Source organism: Artemia sp. Qi Xiang Cuo, chromosome 13 (assembly GCF_049724085.1).
Source record: "Artemia sp. Qi Xiang Cuo chromosome 13, ASM4972408v1, whole genome shotgun sequence".
NCBI lineage: Eukaryota > Metazoa > Arthropoda > Branchiopoda > Anostraca > Artemiidae > Artemia > Artemia sp. Qi Xiang Cuo.
In genome coordinates, this window is record NC_142806.1 from 51,957,098 (window position 1) to 51,980,261 (window position 23,164).

The following is a 23,164-nucleotide window of genomic DNA, read 5'->3' on the forward strand; positions in this document are numbered from 1 at the left end:
GAAAAAAAAAACAAAGCGCTCTTTACCCCTGGGAAAAAAAAACAAATAAACACGCATACGTGATCTTTCTTCTGGCAAAAAAAATATAAAATTCCACATTTTTACACATAGGAGCTTGAAACCTTTACGCATGGTTCTCTCATATGCTGAATCTGATGGTGAGTTTTTCATTAAGGTTCTATAACTTTTAGGGGGTCTTTCCCCCCTTTTTTCGAAAATCAGCCAAATTTTCTCAGGCGCGTGACTTTTGATGGGTATTAAACTTGGATTAAACTTAATCAAACTTATATATTTGAAATCAGAATTAATATCTCATTCTTTTGATGTATCTATTGGTATCAAAATTCCGTTTTTTAGAGTTTCGGTTAAGTTTGAACCGCGTCGCTACTTCCTTACTTCTCGTTACCACAAACTGTTTGATTTGTCGATCTGTTGAGGCTCACTATATTGTTTATTTTTGATACAAGAGGAATCATTACCCGAGAACCACCTTGGAGTATGTATCAGTGGTGTAATTTCATCAAAATCCAGGAGAGGGGGCAAAGTTGGAGCCAATTTTTCCAAGTCAAGTGAAAATGACAGTGAAAAATGAGCCATTTAGGCAACAATATACTAAAGAAAACTGATCTGTTTCTGGGGATGTTTGAAATTATGTAGGCCTATCTTAGGTTGGACAAGATTTTTAAGACGCTAAATTTCAGCTGGGGGGACTGGGGTATGGAGGAGGTAGTTGCCCCTCTGCGCTATAGCAAATGACGCCCCTGGTATGCATTCCAGTGAAATCCTTACTTTACGCTCTCCAATCGGTAAGAGCCAACGGTTTATGTCACGATTATTTGAAAATAACTACGTTTTCTAAAGAGTTAAAGAGGCTGAGTCACAAGTTCGAAACTTAAAACGTCCAGGGATTAGGAGGTACAGTTGGGGGGGGGGGGGCTGCCGCCCGCAAACCCCCCGCTTTTGCAGCCTCTTTTGTTGAGATTTTTATTTTGGGGGGCTACCGCCCCCTCAACCCCCGCTTTTTCCCTTGCAAAGAAATGCTTTGCAACACGAATGAAGTCTGCTTGAATTTTTTCCGTAAGAACATCCTATAGCATCTCTTTGATTAGAAACAGTACTGAGCCTGTTTGCTGGATTTTTTACAGGAGATTTTTCCCTAACCGATAACAAGCTATAATGTGATGAACTTGGTACGACGAACTGATTGCAGGCTACAGAACTTAAAAAACCTTAACAAAATAAATTAACAATAATTAACAATAATAAAAAATTTAATAATGAAATACTATGCTTTTAGGAATTTCAAAAATTAACATGGGCTCTTATAGGAAAACGAGGTTTTTCGTAAATGTAAATTCGGGGGATAATTTTTTCGGTCTGAAAATATCAAAAGGCCCTAACAGGTCGAATTCCGCTTCGAATGAGTCCTCATTCATCCGGATCCGTTGCCAACCGTGGCCTGTAGGCGTGGCTGATAAAAAAAAACTTGATATTTGTTTTTGGAAAACAGGGAAGGAGTGATTGGATTGAGGTCCCAGGCCCTAGGAAAGCTTATCCTCTAAATTTCAGCCCGATCAGACAACGTTAAAGGGGGGTTGTGGTGGGAGGGTCGAAACTTCCGGCCCTCTTTCCCCCATGAATATAAAGTCAGAGGGAGGGGGTGGTGAAATTTTGCATGTTTCTTAGTTTGAGCTTAGGCTACAAAATGCGATCACCGCCGTCTCTCTGCGACCGCTAGGACCGGAAATCACTTAACATTGTGGTGGGTCGCCTCTTTAAAGAGGCACAAGTGTGCCTCCTTGATTACTAGCAAAAGGTGAGGCTAAAACTAGAAACTTATTTTCTTGAGGAGGAGAAGGAAGCGCATGTCCCTCATAAATCTACCATCTAATTCATATTTTGTTTTATTTATCCTTATTAAATAATCCGGTCGTTTGAAGTTAGGCCCTTGCATAGTAGTACAACCTGTTTACTACTACCTGTTTTCACAACCCTAAATGTTACTAACAATTCACGGAAATACACTAATTGACCGGGAAATCCAAAAAACGGAACCTCTAAATATATTCCAAACTTCAAAAGAAGTATATGGCTACAATAAAAAATTGTGACATTCTAAAATCGTCAGTAATAATCTTTTTTAATAGAAAAATTTGCAAGTTTTATTTGTTTTATTCGTTTTTTTTTTTGTCTGTGCCCAAAATTCAACAATAGTATTCACCGTCGACTTCTCTAGTTGTCTAAGAATTTCACACTTTAAAAAAAAACATCCAGGAAAATCGAAAATGTTAACCAAAAACTGTGATCCCTCTCCCTAGAATATCAACATATAGGCCTACGCCTTAAGGATTCGACCTTTGTGCACCTATGGTCTCTTCCGTAATGAAGTCTTCTCAAAACTGATTAGTTGGAGGTAAGACATTTTATTCTCCAGGCCTTAATTACAGAACCATTGAAAAATCAAACAGAGATCAAAACCTTATTCAAAATCGCACAACATTTATTGAGCATTAAAACGAATACAAGAAGTATGAACCCCTTTGCGGGGTGTGTCACTAAGGGGCGCGAATTGTCAAGATGGGATGATTTATGATTCCTGATCTCCAGCAGGCTCAGGCATGTTAATATTCTGACCCGACAACTCGGTAATTTGAAAGAATAAGATGAACAGTTTGCCACATTGACGAAATCGACGATTCATAATCAAGAGCTATTCATAGTTGATCGACATTGACATTTAAATTGATGACATTGACTAATTTAACTTCGAAGCTAAATCATACAACCAGATAGAGACCTGTTCGTGAATACTTGACAATAGCAATCAACTGGCAATATGTACAGCGAAAAAAAAGGAACAAAAAAGTAACGAAGGTTAGTCTGAAGTATAGTTCATCAGACACAAACCGTCACGAACCAATTATACTGTTGATGCTTTATCACAGTTTATATAATTAGCAGTATGATCATTCTCTATCTCACCCATTATAAAAACCCGGACCGGGGTTAGCTTGTTTCTGCATTAGCTTTATTTCCGTTTTGGCAGATATAAACATAGGCGAAGTCAGATTAGCGGGAATGCAGGTTAGTCTGTTTCCGACTGTTTCCATCAAAGTGCATTGAAACAAACGGAAATAAAGCTAATGCAGAAACAAGCTAATGCAGAAATAAGGCAGAAATAAGTGGGAGGAGCTTTTTGTTCACGAAGACCAGAAATGATCTGCGATAAGCTTACTGGTATATTCTGTCTACTGTATGCTTTATGGACAAGTACATCGAAGATGAGCTTCTAGCTGTTGAGGTTTTCACCGTAAAAACGACCTGGTTGCACATTATTGGTCATCTGGACAACATTCTTACCGAATAATAATTTGGTACTTATGTATTATATAATACACACTCGAGAAATTGTATCGCGAACATGAGACATTATGCGATTTTCACAGTGTTTTCACGGGCAAGTAAATCGAACATGAGCTTCAAGCTATTGAGGTTATCATCGTAAAATCGAAGGGGTTGCCCACTAGTGGTCATCTGGACAACATTCTTACCAAATGATACCTTTGGTACTTACGTATTATATAATACACACTCGATAACTTGTATCGCGAACATGAGACATTACCCGGTTTTCACGGTGTTTATACCAGACAATTAGCTTCGGCTCGGTGGGAAACTACATTGTAGCTATATTTTAATTACATATTTAGTTGGTATTTTGGTTAGGTTAGGTTACGTATTTAATATAATGCGCTCTGGCCGGCCCCCCGTCCATAATTCTTTGTTGTAGTTTCCATAATTGTGTTACTAAACTATTATATTTCTCAGGTAACTTTTGATGGGTAGGACTAAACTTGATGAAACTTATATATTTGAAATCAGCATTAAAATCTGATTCTTTTGATGTGTGTTCTTTTTTTTGTATTTCAAAAGTGAAGACACTTTAAATGCCCCTTGACTCTCCGGGTGTGGACTCCTTTTGCCGCCCCCCCCCCCAAAATGGAACTACGCCCCTGTATACAGGGACCCACCCCACCAAAAAATCATGTGCGAGAGCCTGGTCAGAAGATTTTTCAGGGGGGGGGTGGTGGTCAAACAAAAACAGTCTTGAGGGAGGAAATGTCCATACCCTTCCTCCCTACAAAGCCAAAATTGAGAATTTGGCAATATCCAAAGATGAACTTAACTGCATGTTTATATATGGTTTTCTGTGGTTTTAACATAAAAAAGACCATTGCAGACGTAGTAATAGTACACAGGGTCGTATCCAAGACTTATATACAGGGGAGTATTTTTTCCGAGAGGAGGGGGGGGGGGTGTTTACGAAAACAAAATTTAAAAACAAATCAAAAATTTTCTTATATGCATTTCTGTTACGTCTTTACGAGTCAGACAAACATTTTGGGGGGAGGAGGTCAAAGCCCCTCACTTCCCTCAATCTGGATACGGCTTTGACAAAGCAACTGAAAATTGGGCCTTGATCTTCCCGCAAATTACTCGAAATTTCTCTCCTGTCGGTCATCGAAAAGTCACGTGATCCCTTTGTTGTAACAGAGGTTCCAAATTTAGAAACAAATCAATACCACCCCTTCAATCCTCTTGAATAGAAAGCGATTATAGCTAATCTTCCCTTTTAGACAGGGTAAAATACTTCATGCATTACTAAGCAAATATTTTATATCCCTTCTTCGTCCACGTTGCCTATTAATTAACATATGTATCAAGCCGAAGGAGTTTTGAGCTCGGCTACAGGGGTAAATAGCTCTATGCCCTAGAGGGTCACAGGCAAGGGCTTATCCACTATCTTCGCTGGGCGAGGTTTACAAAAAAAAAAAAACTTTAAAAAACGCGTCAAACATTTGTTTATATGCATTTTTGTTACGAGTCGGGCAAAAAAACAAAAATAAATACGGGGTTTGAGATTTCAAACCCCGTAGCCCCCCTGGATACGGCAGTGGTCACTGATGTCAGGTTTTTGGGCTAATAAAATTGAATCCGACCAATAAAATTTATAAAAATTAGCCCAATTTAACAAAGCTTTAGGTAGAACAGTCAACTTTGCTGGTAGAATTTGTCCAATGGCTAACTTGAACTAACAATTTTCGCCATTTGGGCTTGTACAATCCAGAAAAACTAACCAACCGTACAGAGTTAACAGCATGATTGTAACTATAGGGCTAGAGAACTTTTCTTCTATAGTCCTTTTTTTGCGAGCTGGTTAGCGAAGCCGGATTAGCTTTCATAGTTTATTCCCATTATTTGCGACAAGCCGAAGCTGTCAGACGGTTATTGGCAAGGAGATAATTATTGGCTAAACTTGGAAAGCAAATTAAATCAGCTAGTGTAGAATGTTTATGGCTAGAAGTTGTTGGCGCTAAATCATTTTGCTCAAGACCTAAATAAAGCTTCCAATTTTGACCTTTGTCTTCATATTACTATCGATTACTTCAAGAAATGAATAGTATTTTTGAAAAACTTGCAAAATAACGGCTGAGACCAATCATTGACATTGGCTTATACATAAAGCCTGATTATGACAATGGATGCGCGGTCAATTTTTAAATAGCTGGCTTTTTCACTCGTTATTTGCGACTAACCGGTATAACCTTAACTAGCCTGTCTTTTGAGTCAGCTTTGTTATCCATTGTTTTTTTTTTGCGACCCTCCCCTCTAACTAGCCAACCCCCTTTTTTCCTAACCCCCCCCCCCCCCGTGTTCAACTTAACTAGCCTATCTTATGAGTCAGCTTCGTTGTCCATTGTTTTTTCGCGACAGTCACTTTTTCGCCGCTACGTCTTTTTGCGGACAACCCTCCTTATCTTTGACTTCATGTAGAGGTCAAGTGCGTAATGCCTTAGCTCAGGTTCAACTCAGGTACTAAAGGCACTTATTCTGTGCATGAAATTATATGAATTGAGATAATTTGCCTGATTCTCGATAAAGGGGGGAAATACCCTCAAAATGCCACAGCATCCAAATGAAAATCGCACCATCATATTCAGCGTATCAGAGAAACGTACTACAGAGGTTTCAAGCTTTTGTCTGCAAGATCGTAGAATTTCGCATTTTTGGCCAGAAGAAAGATTTTGAAAAAAAATACGAAATTCCACTTCGAAATTTCAGAAGAAAGATTTTGAAAAAAAAATACGAAATTCCACATTTTTGCAGATGTGAGCTTGAAACCTCTGCAGCAGAGTTCTCTGACACACTGAATATGATGGTAAAAATTTTTATTAGGATGCCGTGACTTTGGGGAAGTTTCTCCTCTTTACTGAAAATCAGACAAAATTTTCTCAGGCTATATTTCGTGGATAGAATAATTGTCTGTAGGACTAGCATGTGGGGGTGGGGGCGTATGCCCGATGTTGTGTATCATGCATAATTACAACATCTCCTGGAGAGAATGGTTCGTTTTGTTCACTTCTTTCAAATAAATAAATTCGATTTATAATATATTTAAATCCAACGTTCTTTTTAAGACGCCCTATATACACACATAAGCAGGAAGTCCTCTAAGCCCGTCCCCTCCCCAAATAAAAAAAAACACCTTAAGAGTCCGACGATGTTTCTAGGGGGTTCCTATATTTTCGACGCTTTTTTGGAGCTGCCCCCCCCCCCCCAAACAATATCCCGCATATGAGTATGAGCCAAAACTATAAACTATGGTTGTTGAATAGCAATGTCCTATTAATACTCCTATGCGGTTTTGAATCATGGAGCATATCAAAAACGGGCTCCATATGGGAGATCAACAGTAGTTGCATTGTGCGCCTCAAGGCGTGGGAAGACCTAAGTCTAAAGGAGTAATAATTCGCCAGTTTTTGCTTTTCTAATGAGCCCCTCACTAAATGTTACCCGCCCCCCTGAACATACAGAATGTTACTAATGTTGTAGAATAATACTAATTAGTCAAAATTCTATGTTACCGTTTTTGATGACATATTTATGACAACTTTTGACAACTTTTGACAACATTTATGACAACTTTTAATTTTCTCCTTCTGAAAAGCTGACATTGTTCATGCGACAGCCGAAATGTGAACTGCTGTATATGCTTCCTGTGTTGCAAAGCAAATATTTACGGCCATTCCTCGTAGACTATGCCTAATAATATTCAGCTTCGAGTCATATATATAATTAAACTCACCTCAATGGATGCCGAAAAGGGTACAACTCCTCTGTCTACTGCAACCACGGTTAACCAAAAATACGGTTTAGTCTCTCTGTCTAGGGAGCATCTAGTTCTAATTATGCCTGAAAATATATATGTATAATTAGATGTCGTTAAAATCTGCATTTCAGAGGAAAAGAATAATTTTTCGGCTTCCGTTGTTATAAATAATTCTAGGTTACAAGTCTTGAATACAATAAGCTAAACTATCGTTTTGGTTTCGTATAGGATGTTTAACATATCGTATGCTACTTCTCGATAAGGATTTTTGATGCCACAAATTAAAGCTTAAAGGATCTTCTTAGACGCTGTTATTCAATCAACCAGTTTTAAGAATGTTACAGGCTATTTCATAATACAATAGGCTAATTATTTTTCTGTTAAACTTATAACATAGCAAATCGAAATAAACTTAATAAACAAATTTGGGCCAATAGCACAGGCTACACAGGAAATTAGCACAAGGGTCTGGTCCAGGTCAGGAAATAGTTTCAAGGTCAAGGTCGTGAACACTGAAAAGTAGACCACGGATGAACCACTTTAAACTACACCCTTTTTTACCGGGTGTTACCAGGAACGTGCAGAAGAGGGGGTAGGGGTAGAATCTTTAATACTCCTGAATTTCTGGGAGCTTCTAATTCAAATTATCCAACACTGTGTCATTATTATTGCCCACCTCGAGGAAAAATTCATTCGTACATGCCTCCGGTAACTATCGTTTTCGTGATGGTTTTACAACTACAGAAAAAAAACCTACGCTAAAAATTATATTAAAAATTATAATAGATGGTACACTTTACTGAAAACACATAAACATGAGCTTGGAATTTGGATTGTAGTAAAAAAAAAGTGCACAAGTATGCACCATAGAACTGAAAAAGGGATAGGCTATATCTCCTTAGTGAAGAGGCCAAAGAGCGAAAACTGTGCATAAGGGTTTACGAAATGCGTCAAACCTGACATTCCAACGTTTGATTATCTAGTCCTATCCATACCGGAGATAACAATAATAATAAAAACATTCAAATGAAATTAATAAGTGACGTTAATTGTTAAAATGAGCAGAAATTATACAGAAGCTATGTTTAGTTTCTCCCAGCCCTGTTTGCGGCTGCATCGTAAACTTACCAAAGAAAATACTAAAAAGCCGAAATTGCGAACCTTTACTCTTAACATTTTTGTGTTATATTTTGGATAAAATAAATTGTGTCTAGGCTCCTTATATATTATTGAACAAAAAAACAAGTTTTTTTTAACTGAAAGTAAGAACCGACGTTAAAACTTAAAACGAACAGAAATTATTCCATATATGAAAGGGGCTGTCCCCTCATCAACGCCTCGCTCTTTACGCTAAAGTTTTTTACTGTTTAAAAAATAGAGTTGTGGGAAAGTCAAACTTTAGCATAAAGAGCGAGGCGTTGATAAGGGGACCGCCCCTTTCATATATGGAATAATTTCTGTTCGTTTTAAGTTTTAAAGTCGGTCTTTACTTTCAGTAAAAAAAACTTGTTTTTTTTTTTGTTAAATTTTTGAACGTTTTTGAATTAATGCACGTTTTGATTTTGGCTCACTGTACATGTATAATCAACACCAAATTTGCATATTAATTTTGCTTTTATTTGGTTAAATGGCTTTCTCGAACGCTGTAGCTCTTATGAAAGTGCTACAAAATCTTTGGCTTAAAGAGTGAGGTATTGACTAGGGGGCAAACCCAATCATATACGTAATACTTTCTGTTCGTTTTAAGTTTTGATGTTGCTCCTTACTTTCAGTTGAAAAACTTTTTTTTTATTTCTGATCTTTTTTTTAAATAATGCTGGGAAACGCGGCGCCCTCTTCAAGCAATATCCCTTCCCACATGAAAACTTCCTCCATGTAAAGATCCTCCCACAAAACTCCCGACCCCTCCCCCACTACCAGAAAAAAAAACCCTGAAAACGTATGTATTCTTCCCAATAATCAATACTATATGTTAACATTGAGTAAAGTTCATAACTTTCAGCCCTCCCCCAGGGACTTTGGGGGATTAAGTCATCCTAAAAGACATAGTTATCATATTTTCGACCATGCTGAATAAAATGGCTATCTCAAAATTTTGATCGGGTGACTTTGAGAAAAAAATTGAGTGTGGGAGGGGGCCTAGGTGCCCTCCATTTTTTTGGTCCCATAGAAAGGCACTACAACTTTTAATTTCCGTTCCAATGAGCCCTCCCAGGATATTCTAGGACAACTGGGTCGATACGATCACCCCTGGAAAAAAAAAAAAAATAAATACGCATCCGTGATCTTTCTTCTAACAAAAAATAAAAAATTCCAGATTTTTGCAGATAGGAGCTTGAAACCTTTACAATAGAGTTCTCTGATACGCTGATTCTGATGGTGTGATTTTCATTAAGGTTCTATATCCTTTAGGGGGTCTTTCCCCCTTCTTTCGAAAATCAGCCAAATTTTCTCAGGTAACTTTTGATGAGTAAGACTAAACTTGATGAAACTTATATATTTGAAATCAGCATTAAAATCTGATTCTTTTGATGCATCTATTGGTATCAAAATTCCGTTTTTTAGAGTTTTGGTTACTATTGAGCCGGGTCGCTCCTTACTTACAGTTCGGTACCACGAACTGTTTGATTATATGCAATGTTATTATAATAATATGTGATATTATAATTGTTATGTTAAAGGGTGGATCCAAGGGGTGGTTCTAGAGGCACGTGCCCCCCAGAAGCAAAAAAGTTGCACTAATTACAGGATTGGAGGCGTGAAAGACTAACAAGGGAGCACAAGTTTTGCTGGTGTTCCCCCAACACATTAATTCTGCATCCGTCCCTGGTTATTATGACTATTATTATGTGTATATTATAAGTATTTTTGTCATGGCCCAAATAGGCTTTTGATGCAACAGTCACCTATTAACAGTGAAAAAAAATTATACCCCTTAACAATGGAATTTGTGATCTTTTTTCGCTTAGTATTGTCAAAAATAACAATCTAGCCTACACGATTAAGCATGAAGTCTTTTTAACAAATGTAGAAATAAACCAATCAAAAAAGGGTCGTTGGAGGAGACCAATTTGATATGACCCTGGTCTAGCCCAAGGTAATAAGCAGCTGGAAACGGTTGAAATGGCGAGGATATAAAACAACATTTGGCAAAAAACTGACATTCCTTTTCCATATGCTTAGATAAAAATACGAACCGAAATAATTCGGAAAAAACTGTAAAGCCTAATTTTAGTGTCAAGTGAGTTCGTGAACACGCTATGGCAATGCTTACGTCACTCAAGCATCTTTATCGCCCAAGTTACAGGGGAGGTTCTGCAGGGCTTGACCAAACTTCTTGGTCTAAATAGACCTTAAAGGCCCATTGACAACGAGATTGAACTAATGCTGGGATTTTAGCTAGCACTAATTTGAGCCAATCAGGTTTTCCATAGAATTTTCTGATTGGTTGAAAAACACTGATTGGCTGAAACTGGCGCTAGCTAAATCTCAGTATCCGTGAAGTTGCAATGTGAACGAGGCATTAGCAGAACAAGACATACAAGAATCTGCAATGTTTTTGTTGTAACGTAGATCGACACGATTTTACGCCTAAAGCCCGCATCTGTCTCTATATCCTGTTCTTTCAGACCTCCATAGAGTTATAAGCATAGGCATAGAGTATAGAGGACCAAAGCCTCTCCCGGGCGAAGCTCAGCCCCCTAAGAAACTTGAGGCTCTCCACTGATGTTGTAAAAAGAAAAAAAAAACCATTTAGGCTATATATATATATATATATATATATATATATATATATATATATATATATATATATATATATATATATATATATATATATATATATATATATTATCTATGTACAAAGCAAACAAGTAAGTAGTCTCAAGGTCCTATTTTCCTTTTCTTCGATAAAAAGGTTTTTAGCCCAGTATGATCCATCTTACTTTTTTCTAGGTTCCGCGAAAGCAAAATAAAGACAAGATAAATTAGAGTGTATCAGACCGCAAAACCAAGCACAAAGTATTTTCAACCGTGTAAGATGACTTCATTTAGCACAATGAAACAGAGTGAGAAAAAAATGAGGCAAGAAAACTATCTGCCAACCGCTACTTCTTCAACAAATGACAGCCATAAATCACTTTCATCGCCATCTTCATAGACCTATTGAACATCATAAAAGAACGACCTGTCGATCCCAAAAGTAGCAAATGACATAACGCCCTTCTCCATCAATTACAAAACAGCCTTGTCGGTTTGGCGTGTTCTGACATTGTCCTAATGAGAATTTTACAACGGCCTAGAGCACACTACATAGGCCAGATGGTCCACTACGAAATATTTCTAAAATAAGTTAAAACCACACCAAGTTTATCAAAAGGTGAAAAACTTTCTTCGGTACTTTTCCATTATTCAGAATCACAGCCAGGAATTTAGATCATCAAAATCAGACAAAAACCGGTTTATAGCTGTATGTGTTCAGAGACAATTAGCATAGGCTCAATAGAAAACCTACGTTGTAGTTAGGCTATATTTTAATTAAATGTTTATTATATAGAGTTGGTATTTTGGTCAGGTTAGGTTACATTTTTCTTGCAGCCCCGCTATACTTAACCCCCCCCCCCCAATGTACAAACATATAGCCCAAATTACATATATCTTATCTATCTCCCAAGTGTCTCAGTTGTTTCAAAAGGTACACGTACCCGTGTACCTGTAAATTGAATCCACTTGGGCGGGTTGTGAGTAATGGACAAGTACCCTTTCTTGACTAAAAGAATGTATGCTTAGTTTCAATAATATCACAGGAGGTAAGCCCAAGTCAATCTAGTCTTTCTTAGGACAGGAACAAATGTAGTCAATTAAATGAAAAGTTCAAAATAGGGATAAAATGACTGCCGGCATGGAAAGGCAGTCTGGTCTCCGAAATTATCTACAAATGTAGTCCTAGAATATCCCTTTCTAGGACTTCTTTTATAGGTCTTACAAAAGCTCGAGCCAAGGGTAGTTTTACGCATAGGTACATACGAGGGGAAAGGAGATTCCCTCACAATCAAAACCCAGGCATTAAAAATATGGAGCTAGTTCATTTAGCGTAACGAGTTCATTTAATAAATTGCCAAAACCCGTCTTAAGAAATGATAGCTTTGGATAAGGAGGAAATCATATGACAAATTCATTACCTTAAATGTCCGGTACTTTCCCATTACATGGGCATTTACAAGGAAACCAGTCAATAAAAACCCGTTTTTGACGGGTTAGTTCAAGACACCGCTTCATAGTAATGCAATTTCCATAGCGTGGTTTTCATTGCGTATACGATATTTAAACTGTTGTTTTTTGGAGTTTAGGGGGGGGGGAGGTACCTAGGTTAGGTTAGGTTACGTATTTAATATATGCAATGCTTTACCCCCACCCCCAAATGTGCAAATATATAGCCCAAATTTGTTTATAAACGATTATATATTCATCCTATTTTATTTTATTTCATTAGAATTAACCAAACTTTTTGGAAATGCCCATATAATGGGAAAGTAACATTTTCTTTTACAATTAACCTTCCTCAACTTAGCTTGACTTATTCATTTAAAATCAAATGCTAGCTAACTTAGGTTAGCTGAGAAGTATATACGCGAAAACTGTAATGATATTCTAGACACAAAAAAGGCGAATTTGAAGGGAGGCTATCTTCTTTTTATATGTCGATATGAATATGTATATCTTGACAATCACCGAATTTTTAACTTTAGCCAAAAACACGATAGCCAGTAAATGTCTGTTCTATACCTATAATAGATGGCGCACTAAAATTTCGTTAGAATGTGATCACGCGATACAATCCCCATTTTCACTGATTCTTGGAGATATTTGAACTATTTCCAAAATGCTCCTGCTCTGAAATTGTCCTGATGAGATTTTATACAGCGGTCTAGAGCGCACAACATAGGCCAGATGGTGCATTACAAATTATTTCTAAAATAAGTTGGTATGAAGTCTTCTTTGATCAGAAAAAATTGTAGACCTTTATAGTAGGCCTGAACTATGATTTGTTAAAATAAACTATATACTTACTTTCCTGAAATAAAAGAAGCATAAATGCGTTTAGAAAGATAACCAATACAGATATGTTTTACAAAAGACACCCCTTCCACACCTAGGCATGACAGTTTTGTAATTACTACCCCCTGGTCCGTGTCCTTCTCAGCATTACATAATCGAGCTAAAAGGTAGTGTTATCACTACACAGTCATTCATCAACCAAAGAAAGCTCTAACACTAGGTAAACAGTGATGTAAAAGCAAACAGAAGTGTAAACAATGCAATAAATGATCCAAGCTAAAAGACAGTGTTGTCATATATAGCCAGGTCTCTACCAAAACTATATCAGGTATCAATATTTCGCATATTTCAGTATACAAAAATGTTCCCAACATTTCTCATACTAAGTCATCTTTTTTGTATCAGTTTTTAGCCAAATTAAGGCTATATGTAATTCTAGCTTCTTTAGTTTTACTTAAGTTAATTGACCCTATTAATAACTATTAACTGACACTGGAAAAAATCAGTGGTAACGGAGTTCCCCGAAACTTTGCCATATCTATGAGAACTTTTACGAATTTTTCCAAGAAATTTGATACCCGGAATACCCCCCCCCCCCCTATCAATATTCCGGTAGTTTCTATAATTAAAATTCTGTATATCCCCTAGAACCATTAAGCTTGGGTAAACTAAGAAAAATACTAATTGGTACGGCCTCGACGAACCAACCATAATTCCCAGATTTCCCCCCCCATACCTTCTTGTGGGTTGCATCCTCCACCCCTTCCTCGCAAGGTTTCGACGTACCAGCCTCAATTCCCAAATTTTTTCCCACATACCTTCTTGTGGGTTCCAGCCCCCCCCCCCTCCTCAGAATGATCTGGACGTACCAGCCTCAATTCCCAGATTTTTTCCCAAATACCTTCTTGTGGGTTCCAGCCTCCCCCCCTCCCTCAGTATGATCTGGACGTACCAACCTCGATTCCAAGATTTTTTCTCACATACCTTCTTGTGGGTTCCAGCCCCCCTCCTCAGTATGATCTGGACGTGACAACCTCAATTCCCAGATTTTTTTTTCCACATGCCTTCTTGTGGATTGCAGCCTACTCCCTCCCTCGGGAGGGACTCCCCATCCCTTTGCCACCAACTTCAGACTTAAAGAATAAAATTTAGTACATTACAACAAATAAATTTGTTTCAATTTTTAAATGAAGATAGAGGTATTTTTCAAAGACTAAAGAGGCAGTTTTGACTTAATTTCGATTTTTTTTTTACGAAAATAATAGAAAAGCTGCATTTTCCAAAATACAGGTTAAAGTTGGCCCCTGTCCTCCCCAACTGACACCCCTGAAGCAGGGGTGCCGCTAAGGGGAAAGGGGTGGCCCCTTAAAGTACCAAGATGTCGGTGATCAGCGCTAACCTTGAAATTTAGCTTATGTTTTTAGTTTAATTTAGCTTATGTGTCAGCGATTTTCAGAGCACTGGACGTTTTTGTCAGCACATTTTTTATACCCCCCAAAAAAAAAATCAAAACACAAGCTCCTCCCCTGCCCTGAAGGTTGTTCAGGTTCACAAGGTTGATTAGTCCAGTTTCATACGTAACGTTTGTCGTTGATCATATGAATTACCTATGGAAGTTGTAAAAGTAGCGATGATTGCGAAGAAACGCGAGAATTCATTTGCAAGCTTTATTTCAACTAGAATACTGTGAATTAAGTCGAGGCTAAAAGCACTGTTGCCATATACAGAATAATTCCTCTCCCAAAGAAAGCTTTTATACAAAGTAAACAATGATGCAAAAGCAAACAGGAACGTGAACCATTTTTTTCCTTCTTTTTAAGCCAATAGAGTACTTCCTTGAGAAAACACAACGATTGTGCTTAAATCATGAAGAAACATTCAATCAAATATTTAGACAAAATCGAGAATAGTCATAGCTGAAATGAGACCAGTAATTTAAGCTAAATTATAATGATAACATTGATTTATGACTTTTATTACAGCAATGGTCCAATGCAATTGATAAATATTTAGTGTTATAAACGTCAGTGAGGAAAATTTAGCCAATCATCCTGTAAAACTGAATTACTATCGGGATGAATTTACGTTAGTTGTCCCTAAATGCTCTTGCATTGCCCTCGTAAACTGGCAAACGGCCATTTTCTTCAACTGATGAAATGCCAATATCAGCATCCAAGAATCAGCAAAATCTGGATATTGAACGGCCTGTACATGGAGAAAATCTCGGTCAAGGGGGGAAGTCACCCGAGAGTCGGGTCGAAGGGCCCAATCCTCTAGTAGGCCCCCTCTAAGGGTTCAGCCTGCATATGTAGTGGCATATGTAATTAAACCTGTGTCTAATTATTAGACAAAAGGGGATACAGGCCAACTTTTTTTTCCCTTAAACTTCAGTAGAACACTAGCCATCATAGCGCACACACAGGTTCGACCTTTATGGAAAGATATGGTTATCTTTTCTAGAGGAAGGGATCGGAGAATCAGCAGAATATGAATGCTGGATGGTCTGTACATGTGGAAAATACCACCTTAAGATTGGATCAGTGGCTCCCCTCAAAGAGTTCGACCTGTATGTACTCATCTGTAAAAAGTAGACTTTGGAATTAAACGTGTGTTTCAGCAATAGAATAAAATAGGATCCCAAGATTTATTCTTTGCTCTTAAACTTGAGTAAAACACTAGTCATCATAGCAATGCGTACAAACAAATTCGGCCCTTATAGAGGTATGTAGTTACCTTTTCCAGAGCGGGTGAAACATGAGAATTAAGGCAAAATTTTCCAATTTTCCCAGTATGATGTTTGGTTAAACCGTCCTAGGGGGGGATCCCCTTATTCTCCTGTTTGCAGCCAAAATCATACCCATGCAAGGAACCTTCTTCTTGATTAAGACTGTCTCTAATTCTCCCCCAATTTATGGTTATGCGCGTTTCAAGGAGTTGCACATTATTCCACGGGGCCAAAATATCACCTGTCATATACGGTACTTTGGCTTATCATGGTTGCAGCGGTAGCTGCAACCTAGTAAAGAACGAGCCACGGCCCATAGTAACCAAAAAAAACTCGTTTAAAAAAATAGGCTAGCAAGAAATCTTGCCATTTGTAGCTTATTCAGGAATGGTACTTATTATCTCGAATAGGCCTAGTCTTAATAGTACGATGCTTTTTATTTATTGGAATTTCGAAAATGGTTCTAAGAGTGCAACTCAATGTCTTAGCAGTCCTCCGGTAAATCTGACTCAAAATCGCTAAATTTTTCATTACAGAATTTTTTTTCTATTCTTGGAAGTTAAAATGACCTTATAAATGAAAGTCCAAATTACTCTAGGAAAAGCCTGAGATAAAACATAATTGATGAAGTAAAGTAAGGCTTCCTATGGTGCAAATGTATTTGTATGGTTAATCCAGTAGAGGACATTCGTTTTTACATCGTATGTGGTTGATGCTACATAAAGTAGTCAAATAGATTAGATGCCGTATAAGGCTTCCCAGTTATACATAGTACATATTTTGTGCTTCCATAGGATACAACAATCACGGGGGAAAGGTAGCAAATAAATAGTATACCTCCTATCTGGACAGGCATATAGGCAGAGAATTTATTTCTGAGGGTAGGCAAATTCGGAAATCGCAAAAAAGGGCAAACTAAAAATAATTTTAAAATTATGAAAAACACCGTAACCTAGAGATCCTGGGAGACTCGGGCCTGATCCCAACCCCTAATTAAATACCCGTATTTTGATGATGTATTTCACGAGAGTTCGCATATCTACGAGAAACTATTTTTCTTGGTAAAGTCCTGACCCAGTTAAAGTACCAATTAGTCTTTCGATGAGTTAAGTCAACCACAAAAAGGAGACATTTTGTTTTTCTTTTTTCGTCTTCTCCCTCTTTGTTGAAAATAATATATTGAAAAAAGAGGACAACGAAGAGAAAAACAGAAGAAAAATAACTACTATATCAATTTTTTATAGATAACAAATTTTATCTCGTTTAAAAATTGATAGCAAAAGTGCATCGACCGGGAATCGAACCCGGGCCGCCCGCGTGGCAGGCGAGCATTCTACCACTGAACCATCGATGCTTATTCTCATTCATAAATAAACTTATTTTTGATGTATTTAAAGAACATATGTTAGGTAAATGAAGTACAGTAACGATACAGACGTGTCTGCAAACTAGCCTACATGGCAGGATGACACAGACGTTACTCGTAGCGAGGAGAAGTTACAGCGGTTAGTATATACATGACAATTAGAAGAACAAACGTAGGAAAGGATTTTTGATGTTTCTTCTAGGGCCACAATTTCAAAGGGTATAAAATTTTTGGTACTTGTTCACTATCTGGTACCCACCGCTATAATTGTATCAAGGAAACCAGACACGAAACCCGCCAAACGGGTATTTGTAATAGAGAAATGGAATGCAAAGCATGGTTTTCATTGGGTTTACAACATTTAAACTGTTGTTTTCTGGGGTTTATGGGGGGAAAAGGCACCTAGGTTAGGTTTCGTATTAAATATCCCGTATCCCCTGCCCTGAAGGTTGTTCAGGTTCACAAGGTTGATTAGTCCAGTTTCATACGTAACGTTTGTCGTTGATCATATGAATTACCTATGGAAGTTGTAAAAGTAGCGATGATTGCGACGAAACGTGAGAATTCATTTGCAAGCTTTATTTCAACTAGAATACTGTGAATTAAGTCGAGGCTAAAAGCACTGTTGCCATATACAGAATAATTCCTCTCCCAAAGAAAGCTTTTATACAAAGTAAACAATGATGCAAAAGCAAACAGGAACGTGAACCATTTTTTTCCTTCTTTTTAAGCCAATAGAGTACTTCCTTGAGAAAACACAACGATTGTGCTTAAATCATGAAGAAACATTCAATCAAACATTTAGACAAAATCGAGAATAGTCATAGCTGAAATGAGACCAGTAATTTAAGCTAAATTATAATGATAACATTGATTTATGACTTTTATTACAGCAATGGTCCAATGCAATTGATAAATATTTAGTGTTATAAACGTCAGTGAGGAAAATTTAGCCAATCATCCTGTAAAACTGAATTATTATCGGGATGAATTTACGTTAGTTGTCCCTAAATGCTCTTGCATTGCCCTCGTAAACTGGCAAACGGCCATTTTCTTCAACTGATGAAATGCCAATATCAGCATCCAAGAATCAGCAAAATCTGGATATTGAACGGCCTGTACATGGAGAAAATCTCGGTCAAGGGGGGAAGTCACCCGAGAGTCGGGTCGAAGGGCCCAATCCTCTAGTAGGCCCCCTCTAAGGGTTCAGCCTGCATATGTAGTGGCATATGTAATTAAACCTGTGTCTAATTATTAGACAAAAGGGGATACAGGCCAACTTTTTTTTCCCTTAAACTTCAGTAGAACACTAGCCATCATAGCGCACACACAGGTTCGACCTTTATGGAAAGATATGGTTATCTTTTCTAGAGGAAGGGATCGGAGAATCAGCAGAATATGAATGCTGGATGGTCTGTACACGTGGAAAATACCACCTTAAGATTGGATCAGTGGCTCTGGTGGCTCCCCTCAAAGAGTTCGACCTGTATGTACTCATCTGTAAAAAGTAGACTTTGGAATTAAACGTGTGTTTCAGCAATAGAATAAAATAGGATCCCAAGATTTATTCTTTGCTCTTAAACTTGAGTAAAACACTAGTCATCATAGCAATGCGTACAAACAAATTCGGCCCTTATAGAGGTATGTAGTTACCTTTTCCAGAGCGGGTGAAACATGAGAATTAAGGCAAAATTTTCCAATTTTCCCAGTATGATGTTTGGTTAAACCGTCCTAGGGGGGGGATCCCCTTATTCTCCTGTTTGCAGCCAAAATCATACCCATGCAAGGAACCTTCTTCTTGATTAAGACTGTCTCTAATTCTCCCCCAATTTATGGTTATGCGCGTTTCAAGGAGTTGCACATTATTCCACGGGGCCAAAATATCACCTGTCATATACGGTACTTTGGCTTATCATGGTTGCAGCGGTAGCTGCAACCTAGTAAAGAACGAGCCACGGCCCATAGTAACCAAAAAAAAAACTCGTTTAAAAAATAGGCTAGCAAGAAATCTTGCCATTTGCAGCTTATTCAGGAATGGTACTTATTATCTCGAATAGGCCTAGTCTTAATAGTACGATGCTTTTTATTTATTGAAATTTCGAAAATGGTTCTAAGAGTGCAACTCAATGTCTTAGCAGTCCTCCGGTAAATCTGACTCAAAATCGCTAAATTTTTCATTACAGAATTTTTTTTTCTATTCTTGGAAGTTAAAATGACCTTATAAATGAAAGTCCAAATTACTCTAGGAAAAGCCTGAGATAAAACATAATTGATGAAGTAAAGTAAGGCTTCCTATGGTGCAAATGTATTTGTATGGTTAATCCAGTAGAGGACATTCGTTTTTACATCGTATGTGGTTGATACTACATAAAGTAGTCAAATAGATTAGATGCCGTATAAGGCTTCCCAGTTATACATAGTACATATTCTGTGCTTCCATAGGATACAACAATCACGGGGGAAAGGTAGCAAATAAATAGTATACCTCCTATCTGGACAGGCATATAGGCAGAGAATTTATTTCTGAGGGTAGGCAAATTCGGAAATCGCAAAAAAGGGCAAACTAAAAATATTTTTAAAATTATGAAAAACACCGTAACCTAGAGATCCTGGGAGACTCGGGCCTGATCCCAACCCCTAATTAAATACCCGTATTTTGATGATGTATTTCACGAGAGTTCGCATATCTACGAGAGACTATGCTTCTTGGTAAAGTCCTGACCCAGTTAAAGTACCAATTAGTCTTTCGATGAGTTAAGTCAACCACAAAAAGGAGACATTTTGTTTTTCTTTTTTCGTCTTCTCCCTCTTTGTTGAAAATAATATATTGAAAAAAGAGGACAACGAAGAGAAAAACAGAAGAAAAATAACTACTATATCAATTTTTTATAGATAACAAATTTTATCTCGTTTAAAAATTGATAGTAAAACTGCATCGACCGGGAATCGAACCCGGGCCGCCCGCGTGGCAGGCGAGCATTCTACCACTGAACCATCGATGCTCTTTTTAATTAATAAATAAACTTAGTTTTGATGTATTTAAAGAACATATGTTAGGTAAATGAAGTACAGTAACGATACAGACGTGTCTGCAAACTAGCCTACATGGCAGGATGACACAGACGTTACTCGTAGCGAGGAGAAGTTACAGCGGTTAGTATATACATGACAATTAGAAGAACAAACGTAGGAAAGGATTTTTGATGTTTCTTCTAGGGCCACAATTTCAAAGGGTATAAAATTTTTGGTACTTGTTCACTATCTGGTACCCACCGCTATAATTATATCAAGGAAACCAGACACGAAACCCGCCAAACGTGTATTTGTAATAGAGAAATGGAATGCAAAGCATGGTTTTCATTGGGTTTACAACATTTAAACTGTTGTTTTCTGGGGTTTATGGGGGGAAAAGGTACCTAGGTTAGGTTTCGTATTTAATATATGCTATGCTTTAAGCTCTGGATTCTAAAATGATTCCAGGGCCAAAAACATACTCTGGGAAGGTATTGCCAAGCTTCTATTTTAACCTTTTTCAGATTTCTAAGCATGGGCGTAGGGAGGGGGGCAGGGGGAAGGGGCAGCTGCCCCCCTAGACCTTCAAATTTACATTAGATATGGCTGAAAAAGCAGATGGTTTGGAAAAAGCAGTTGATAAAACTCCATCACACTATCGACAGCCCCCCCCCCCAGACAATATACTGCCTACGCCCATGTTTCTAAGTCTTAAAATTTTTCTACTTGGCAGGTACCTATACCTATTGAAATTTTGACGAAACAGCATTTTACCTTAATTTTCAGTTACCACAGTTTCTTTTCCTCTGGCTTTACTGAAAATGGAATTCCTGTTATTTGAGTAGAATTTTAAGCCATATCAATGTTGTTGTTTTTTTATTTAGAAAATGTATTTGCATATCTTTAAAACCTTACAAATTGGGATTGAGCAAAGTTGTGAAGCTGAAAACAGTTTCGTTGTACTTATTTAAGCAGAAGATTTATTTTGCAAGGTTTCACTTTTATAACACACAGATTTTTAAAGGTCATCAAAGGTCAGGACCCTTTAGAGGGAGAAGGAGTGGAGGTAGGTACTTCAAAAAACCTTCCCGGGACACACTTTAGCCTGTAGACCCATCCCTGAAACTTCCATTTTCCTAACCTAACCCCTTTCTATGATAGTGAAAAGTAGCTAACCTAGAATTTTACCAAAATATATATTCATTTGAGTTTTCGTTTGAGTGAGACCAGCAATGTTCGTCATTGTTTATGGGATAAGTCCATGGGCGTAGGGAGGGGAACAGGGGGGCAGCTCCCCCCCTATACCTTCAAATTTACGTTAAATATGGCTGAAAAAGCAGATGGTTGGAAAAGCAGTTGATAAAAGGCCTTCCATCACACTCTCGACTGCCCCCCCCCCTAGACAATATGCTGTCTACGCCCATGGATAAGTCTAGATATTTTGTCCTAAAAACCCATTTGAAGAATCAGGTCCCACCTTTGAAACTTCATCCTATCTCATTCTAAATATCTGGAACCCTTATTGACATGATTATTTTTGTCTGATACTTCTTGAAATGCAATGGGCTACTTTCAGAGGCCCTAACTTCTTTCAAGTGGTGGGGAGGGGGTGAACTAAAGAAAATTGATTGGTACTGTTCTATTAGCTCGAAGCCACGCAGCGAAGATGATAAAAGAAACTAGTCAAACAGGTTATTTCAAAGGAGATTTCCTATGCCAAGGATTGCAAACAGAGGTTTCTCACTGCGTTTACAATATTTAAATTTAAGTTTTTTGGGGTTTAGGGGGGGGGAGGTACCTAGGTTAGGTTAGGTTAGGTAACGTATTTAATATATGCTATGCTTTACCACACCCCCCCCATGTGCAAACATATAGCTCAAATTTGTTTCTAAACTACTATATTTTCATCACATTTTGTTTTATTTCATTAGCATTAACCATGCTTCACATCTCGCGAGGCTTCGAGCTAATAGAACAGTACCAATTGATTTTTTACCCATTCTTGAATTATTTTCCATTTGACATTTTTGAATCTTCAGGCCGGTCAAGGTCCTACCTGGCCCTACCCCAAATGAAGCAATTTCCTTTAACATGAATCCTTAAACACTCCTCTATCATGTTCCAGTACCCTGCTAGCAGTGAAGAAGGTTAAGAGAGGACATATAAGTGCTTCCCATGCAAAAAAAATGATCAGTACTTGTTAATTATACGAAACACTCAAGAATTTCTCTCTGTAAGATCTGACGAAAACCGTTTTGCCTCTCTGCAATCAGTTATGATTATTTATTTTCAGTGAGAAAAACTACGATGTAAGTATATTTTAATTAAATGTCTAATATATAAAGGTGGTTAGGGGGTAAGGTATTTAATATAATGTGTTCTGATCGGCCTGCTTTCCATAATTTTCTTCTTTATTTTCCGTAATTTTGTTTCTGAAGTATTATATTTTCATCATATTTTGGTATATTTCATTAGGATTAATCGAACTTCACTTCTTGGATGTGTTCTGTATAATTAACAAGCACTAAGTGTCTTCCTTGTTGTTCAAGCCAGGGAACTGTAAGTCGAAAGTAAAGGGATTTTCGCCTAGGATGATTCCAATGGTATACTTTCTATTTCGTTCCAAAATAATTGATTTGGGGTTACCACTGGAAAAGGCTCATCCTTTACTAGGTTGCAGCTACCGCTACAGAGGAAATGTCCCCCAGAGAAAATTTAAAAATTTCAGAATAAAATACTAAATTCGAAGAACTACTAGTTGAAAAGGAAAGATGATACTAAACAGATTACTGTTATCAGTTGATAAACATAACAAAAATTTTTATTTGACATG

At 37.6% G+C, this 23,164-nt stretch overlaps 1 protein-coding gene and 2 non-coding genes across 4 annotated transcripts in view; all 3 read right to left on the reverse strand.

The window, feature by feature from the left end:
- The window catches only part of kug (FAT atypical cadherin kugelei), a 413,066-nt gene that overhangs the window by 361,881 nt on the left and 28,021 nt on the right, over window positions 1-23,164 (reverse strand). For both annotated transcript variants that reach the window (XM_089099328.1, XM_089099327.1), the window contains exon 3: window positions 7,148-7,254. In XM_089099328.1, the coding sequence (XP_088955454.1) occupies window positions 7,148-7,254 (107 nt within the window). The remainder of the gene's footprint in view (window positions 1-7,147; window positions 7,255-23,164) is intronic.
- On the reverse strand, window positions 17,237-17,307 carry TRNAG-GCC (transfer RNA glycine (anticodon GCC)). The gene has a single exon. It is a non-coding gene; the product is annotated as a tRNA-Gly (tRNA).
- TRNAG-GCC (transfer RNA glycine (anticodon GCC)) lies at window positions 20,251-20,321 on the reverse strand. Its single transcript has one exon. It is a non-coding gene; the product is annotated as a tRNA-Gly (tRNA).